The 7,433-nt window shown below is 40.2% G+C and overlaps 1 protein-coding gene across 5 annotated transcripts in view; it reads left to right on the top strand.

The window, feature by feature from the left end:
- The window catches only part of SLC44A5 (solute carrier family 44 member 5), a 115,430-nt gene that overhangs the window by 102,739 nt on the left and 5,258 nt on the right, over positions 1 to 7,433 (top strand). For 2 of the 5 annotated variants that reach the window (XM_072419487.1, XM_072419489.1), the window contains one exon: positions 142 to 7,381. The exons of 1 other annotated variant lie outside the window; for it this stretch is intronic. In XM_072419487.1, coding sequence (XP_072275588.1) covers positions 142 to 254 — 113 coding nt within the window. In that variant the 3' untranslated portion in view covers positions 255 to 7,381. Of the gene's footprint in view, positions 1 to 141; positions 7,383 to 7,433 lie in introns of those variants that run through there. 2 more of the 5 variants (XM_072419491.1, XM_072419490.1) reach the window with 2 other exon arrangements.

Raw genomic sequence — 7,433 nt, 5'->3', positions numbered from 1 at the left:
TATATATATACATATATAGGAAATTGACCTTTAAATAACAAGTGACACAGTACTGCTGTCTACATCTATGAAACTGCCACTCATTTTCCTACTTATTTTCTCTTTCTTTCCTGCTCCCTGCTACCGCCCTTTCACTTTCAGGCGAAGATCTGGAGAGGAATAACGGATCTGCGTCCAAACCCTACTACATGTCGCCAGAGTTGCATAGGATTCTGGGAAAAAAGGAACTTAGTTCTAAGAAGGCAAAGCGCTAAATTATTGCACTGGCTTTCTCTAACAAATCGCACCTTTAACCCAATAACTGAGCTTTGAAGAGGCACACGAAGGTTGGAGAAGATTTTGTTGACCATGTGGCTTCCGTGGTCCAAAAAGTTTTGGTGATGATGTGTTTACCTAAGGTGTTGAGGTGTTACTGGTGAGGGAACCCAAGAAATGACCCAGTGGAGAAGCTCTTGAGCTTGGATCCACCAGTAGGGTAGAATCTCTAAGTGAGGAGCTTAGATGGGACCGCATGAGAAGGACCTTTTAGTGAGGAACATGTTGGGTGAGATGTTACCCAACTATTTGGTGGGGAAATTTTTGTTACAAAGGACCTTTAAAGGAATGCTGAGTGACTTGGGACCACGTGAAAAGTATTTAGTAAGGGCTGAATTCTGATTGAGCAAGGTCACCAAGCTCTAATACCGAAGAGGTCCTCAAGATATACCAAGGAGGTCCTCCAACTTGGATATGTAAATCTTACGACAAACAAAAAATGTTACATTTTAGTGCCTATGAACAGGAGAAATGTTAATAATATAAATATATAGCTTTTCCTAAAATCGCTTTTAGGGTTTTAATATTTTTATAAAGTTGGTTTCTGTATAAAAGTAATTGAAATTTTTTATATCTAACCTTTCACTTTTCATAGAGAAACAAAAATACTTGACATAAATGGTACATTGATAAAAAAATTAGCCATATCCTGATTTGGTTTCTTTTGTTTTTTCTGTGTTTTGCTCGGCGGTGAGAGATTTGGCTAGCAATCTTTACTATTTCTAAACATATGGTGCTAGGAAACATTTGCACTTCACAGCTCTACCATATAAACTGTGATTTAATATTCTCTAGTAGAATGCAAAGAAACTCGTCGCCTCTGGATAAGTGCATGGTCATCGTGTTCAAATATTTCACAGCATTAGTTGCAAGTTGTTGCTTGAAGGTTCACTTTATGGCACTTCTATTAACTACATACAGGGACAGCAGCTATTATGCTGGTGTATAATAAGTCAATTCAATGGCAAAAGTTGCAAAGTATTGGGAAGCCCAGTGTATGAAAAAATACCTAAAAATGAAAGTTTCTGCTTCATACAGTAGACAGATTATTCATTGTATCTGTTAACCTATGTTAAACAAAAGATAACATGATTGGTTGCTCTAAGGGTACATTGTCATTAAAAGAAAGCTTTGGTATTAAAAGGAACCTTCTGTCTCATGACAGTCAGTAGATCCTCGGGTCCATTGATGTCACCATGTCCTAGAATTCCATATAATTGTAATTTGACCTACAAAATGGCTCCTTACATGGCAAATAGGTAGACGACTTGTAAGCATTAATATACAGCAGACAATGCCACAATTCAATAGAATTAAAACCCATATGTACTCTCAGTTTTGGTCTGGTAGATCCAAACAAAAGGCACTGAATTTTTGGGGGATTTCCATAGCATGCTCTAGAGAAGGACCCTTGTTCTCTATGTGGAAGCAGTTGTCTTTCTGCAGAGATACAACATGCCCCCTGCCTTATTAGACCAATATCCTTCCTATCAGGTGTTGTTGTTTGGAGAGCTCCAGCTCTAGTGGACTTCTGAAGAGAGAATACATTCAAGCTCCCTTCTAGACTCTCAGAATAATCAATTAGAATATTCTTTATTTTTTCAAGCTGCACAATAAATTTAAAATTAGTTGAGAAAGTCTGATTGTTTGCTATGTGAACATTGGACCTTTTTCTTTTTAGCTGGAGGAAACCGAGTACCATTGATCATTTGAGGGGTGGACTTGTCATCAAAACCTATTGATAAATGATCATTTCTACAATGTTCTGTAAAAGCTTCTAGTAGGTAAACATATTGTATGGAACATTATAATATAATTCCTTTCAATTTATTGTATAAGAGCAGGGAATGATTACATCCCATCAGGTTACTTTTTGACTCTAGGAATTCTTAAGCTATACCAATTTGATTAGTTGTATAGTACCAGCCATCCCAACCGAAGTTCTGTGGAAACCCAGGCTTCCAACATAGGGCGGCTAAGGGTTCCACAAATTGCACCTGTGTAGTTTTGGGGGAAACACCATTTGGTAGAGCCAGATGCATGACTTCAATTAGTTTTAGTTGCCTTCAAACATTTTGTTCTAGCAACTGCTCGTGGAGAGGATTCTGGGCCCCCAAAGAAAGGCTTCTTCTCTTTAGTTTAGGTGATATATGGTATTCCTGACATTTCCTATCACCACTAGGGACCCTTTCCTATATCAATCATCTGTAGGGACCGTTTCCTGTTCCTATTACTGCTAGGAAACTCTACTATTCCAATTATCTGTAGGGACCCCTTTCTATTTCTACCAACTCTAGAAGTTCCTTCCTATTTCTATCATTCATAGAGACCCCTTCTTATTCCTAGGACCCCTGGGAGCCCCTTCCTATTCCAATCATTAATTGAGACCCCTTCTTATTCCTAGCACCCCTGGGAGCTCCTTCTCATCCAATCATTCATTGAGGCTCCTTCTTTTTCCTAGCACCCCTTGGAGCCCCTTCCATTTCCAATCATCCATAGAGACTCCTTCTTATTCCTAGCACCCCTAGGAGCCCCTCCTTTTTCCAATCATCCATAGAGACCCCTTCCTATTCTTACCACCCCTAGGAGCCACTTCCTGTTCCAATCAATCTTAGAGACCCCTTTTTTTCCTAGCACCCCTGGGAACCCCGTCATATTCCAATCATTCATCGAGACCCTCTATTATTCCTAGCACCCCTAAGAACCCCTTCCTTTTCTAATCATTCATAAAGACCCCTTCCTATTCCTAGCACCCCTTGGATCCCCTTCCATTACCAATCATCCATAGAGACCCCTTCCTATTACTGCCACGCCTTGGAGCCCCTTTCTATTCCAATCATTCATAGAGACCCCTTCTTATTCCTACCACCCCTAGGAGCCCCTTCCTTTTCCAATCATCCATAGAGACCCCTTCTTATTCCTAGAACCCCAGGGAGCCCCTTCCTTTCCCAATCATCCATAGAGACCCTTTCCTATTCCTAGCACCCCTGGGAGCCCCTTCCTATTACAATCATTCATAGGTACCCCTTCTTATTCCTAGCACCCCTTGGAGACCTTTCCTTTCCAATCATCCATAGAGGCCCTTTCTTATTCCTACCACCCCTAGAGGCCCCTTCCTTATCCAATCATCCATAGACACCCCTTCTTATTCCTAGCACCCCTGGGAGCCCCTTCCTATTCCAATCATCCATAGAGAGCCCGTCTTATTCCTACTTCCCCTGGGAGCCCCTTCCTTTTCCAATCAACCATCGGGACCCCTTCCTACTTCTACCACCCCTAGGAGCCCCTTCCTATTCCAATCATCCATAGAGACCCCTCCCTATTTCTAGCACCCCTTGGAGACCTTTCTTTTTCCAATCATCCATAGAGGCCCTTTCTTATTCCTACCACCCCTAGAAGCCCCTTCCTATTCCAATCATCCATAGAGACCCCTTCCTATTCCTACCATCCCTAGGAGCCCCTTCCTCCTCCAATCATCCATAGAGACCCCTTCCTATTCCAATCACCCTTAGGAACACCTTCTTATACATATTAACCATAGGGACCCTTTCTTATTCCTATCACCCTTAGGATCACCTATTACCTATCACCCACTCCTAAAGTCAGAATACAGCTGCCACAACCCTGTCCCCTGTTTTATGGTATTTCCCTGTCATCCCTTTTGGTGCACAGCTCAGTTTGTTACAGGAAGTGGAAAAATAGCGGATCCTCAGCAAGTGATAAAACTTTGAGACTCAGAAAACCAAAACTTACAGTTCTTTTGTTCATAACAAACTGCATTATCTAAAATGCTGAAATGTCACATTAGCAGAGCAGTAATAGGAATTGTTCCAATGGGCACAACTGTTAAATTATTATTACTATACAGTATAATTATTATTATACAGTATTTATATAGTGCTCACATTTTATGCAGCGCTGTACAAAGTCCATAGTCATATCACTAGCTGTCCCTCAAAGAGGCTCACAATCTAAAGCCCCTACCATAGTCATATGACATTAATACAGTCTAAGATCAATTTGGGGGGGAAGCCGATTAACCTAACTGCATGTTTTTGGAGTGTGGGATGAAACCCACGCAAACACAAGGAGAACATACCAACTCCATGCAGTGTCCTGGCCGAGATTTGATCCTTGGACCCAGTACTGCAAAGGCCAGAGTGCTAACCTCCACTATGCTGTCCATTAAAGAGATTTTCTTTACCTGCCTGTTGTGTCGGAAGAAAAGAAAGTATAAATAAATGGAGGCAAAAAAGAAACCCCAAAAAAGTATTGATGTTAAATATAGTTTAGTGAGGCCGTTTTGCTTGGAATGTGGCTGGGTACACCAAGGGAGCATCTGATTCTCTAGGTCCATTAACAGGTATTTTCTGTACTTGCGGAAAATATTCTTAAAAGAGAAACCTAAAGCACCCACTCCAATCCAAGATTGGTAAACCCCAATATATATACAGTGTATATCATTTCTTATTTTTTGGATGGAGGGGTGGTTTAGGTATACTTCCCATCTACAGCCAGCACTTCCATTAAGATCTGTATTCAACATTCCCAGATTGGGGCCAAAGGGTGCTTAGAGGGTTTTTTAAAAAATTGCTTTTTTATTACATTTCAAACCGCTTGCTGAACCTGTTCAAGTTTTTGGTAAAGTTGTTTCTTTTTTTGGCTATTTCCTAACCCTAGACCGATCTGTGTAACTGAGATTTTACCAATGACTTCACCCTGTAATGTTAAGTGCACTTAGGATAATGGAGAGAAATCAATGTATTATATGTCAGATGTAATATATATGTTGGATAACAAAAAAAATCAAAAAGTAAAAAAAATAATTTTTACGTATGCAGTTCAAAAAACAATTTTTATGCAAGCTTAGGGGTTTCATATGAGGGAGATTTTTTATAGCTGCTTAAAAATATGAAACGGAATTGATGAGTATTTTATACAGTATGGTGTAAATACGTATTTATTTCACTGGAATAAAATACTCAATGAATGGAATGTCATTTGAATATACAATTCTCTTTCACCATAGGAAATCAATGGAATAGCAACATAGATTTTTTTTAACGGACCATGGGTGTTTTTTTTAGGTCTTGAAGCTGTGTCTTGAAACAGGTTCAGCGTGTCCCTTAAGGACCAATCTCATCTCTTGCTTTGGGTATTCTTTTATCTCGGTCTGGCAGGGAAGTCTGACAAACATTTTTAGGATATGGTGACAATTTATGAGAACCTGATATACATTTTAGCACCTATGCAGCTTTTTTTTTTCTTTAATTTGATATGAAATTTGCAGACGTCAAATAATAAATGTTTATTCGTTATGGTTGAAAGGGAATGTCTACATAACTTTGACCGTTTCTAAAATGTTTATAATATTTTAAATATTTTTCTTTTTAATAAAAAAAGATTGCAACTGAATATGGAGAATGTTTTTGTGCTGTTATTTTAAGGCTGCTTAGGTTTACTGACCCACCCAAATATTTCACGTCTAGGAAAAATCTCATTGGTTGCCTAGGTTGTTGAAGTATTTCTACTTCCGAAATAACAGTAGGGTTGTCACTCTTTTTTCTAGTGTCTTCTGTTTGGATTACAAGGCTGTGCATGGACTTTCCTTCATATGCATAGGTTGCCATCACAGTGCCAACAATGCCTATTAGCTTTGATCAGTGTTTCCCAACCAGGGTTCCTCCAGAACAATCAGGGTTCCTTGAGCAATGAGCAATTTGCTCATTTTCTCAGGTCCATTACCACTGACACCAATGATCTGTAAGGGTGACATTCTTCCTAATGGCCAGCAATGTAAGAGGCTTTGATCCCATTGACCTTTAGGTAAATGTAAAATGAATTGGGCATATCATAAATATTTAGTTATATATAGTTTATATTATGTAATATTAATGTAATAATAAATATATTGTTCAGGTCTCACTGCATACTTGCAAGTGTTGGAAAGCTGTATGTGCTGGAATATGGTAACATAATGCAACGCATCTATAGCCCCTTCTGTCGGAGAATGAATATATTATAAATAAATATATATTATTATACAGATTAGTTATATTTCAGTACTGCTGAACTCCTGCAGCCTGTAGACTCTACATACACTCTGGGGAGGACGGCTTGCCACTTCCAAGTTTTGGTTTCCTTATGGCGACCACCAGTGTCTGCTTATTGGTCCTGAAATGACTACTTAGGGATCTAGTTATAAAACAGGGAATCGGACATTCCCTCAAACATTCCCAGGTCTTCCAGAACAGAATCTTTAATGGCACTAAAAGATTCCCAAAAAAGAATGTTTAAGGGAATATCAGAATCCCTGTTTTATAAATAGACCTCTTAAGAGTTTTCATCAGAAACCCATTTGACGGGGTGACAATGCAGGAGCACAACCGGGAGACAAGGATAAGCCATTTTGACACTGTTTATATTACTTTGCTAAAGATTCTAATAAAACCGTGATTTGGTTTTATCTGCTTACATTTTCCACTCATTCACAATGGAGGAGGAATATCATGGTTTGGTGAGAATGGCAGATGGATTAGATGGAAGTGGTGTGGAGGTCCTACTGGTGCAGTTCCTTGAAGGTATGACAAAGGAAAACTGAAACATCCCTTTCAAAAAAAAAACTATGCTACAATTTGGATGCTTTGACCATGCAGAGGCAGAGCAGTGGGTTTATTCAATTGGCACCCCCTCCCACTTATGTTCACCTTCTATTGTCCTGTTTGTTCCAGTCTGAGCATTCACAGCGCTAATATTGGTACCCTACACCAACATGTTGGAATCTCCTAAGGCAGTGGAGGACATAGCCAACAGTTGGCTCCTGTGTAGAACTGACTTGGGGCCCTTCTGCCTAACGCACATAGGTCCCTGGTTGCAGGGTGTAGTCGTAAAAAAAGAAGAGGGGGCATGCCTGCCCCACTACACCCCTGCCTATGTGTCACTCAAAGCCAAAGAAACTTCCCCCAGAGTGACGTCATGATACCAGAACCGGGCCACTCTCCCATTACAGGTCTGAGCCTGCGATAAGCGAGTGGACAGGTTGTGTTCAGGGGGACAACTCGCCCACCGCCCTGAGCCTGCGATACCATACGGGAGACATGGTCCGTGGCTCTGGCTGG

This window comes from Pyxicephalus adspersus, chromosome 8 (genome assembly GCF_032062135.1).
Source record: "Pyxicephalus adspersus chromosome 8, UCB_Pads_2.0, whole genome shotgun sequence".
NCBI lineage: Eukaryota > Metazoa > Chordata > Amphibia > Anura > Pyxicephalidae > Pyxicephalus > Pyxicephalus adspersus.
Note: the sequence above shows the minus strand (reverse complement) of the source record. Positions and strands in the feature narration are given on the sequence as shown.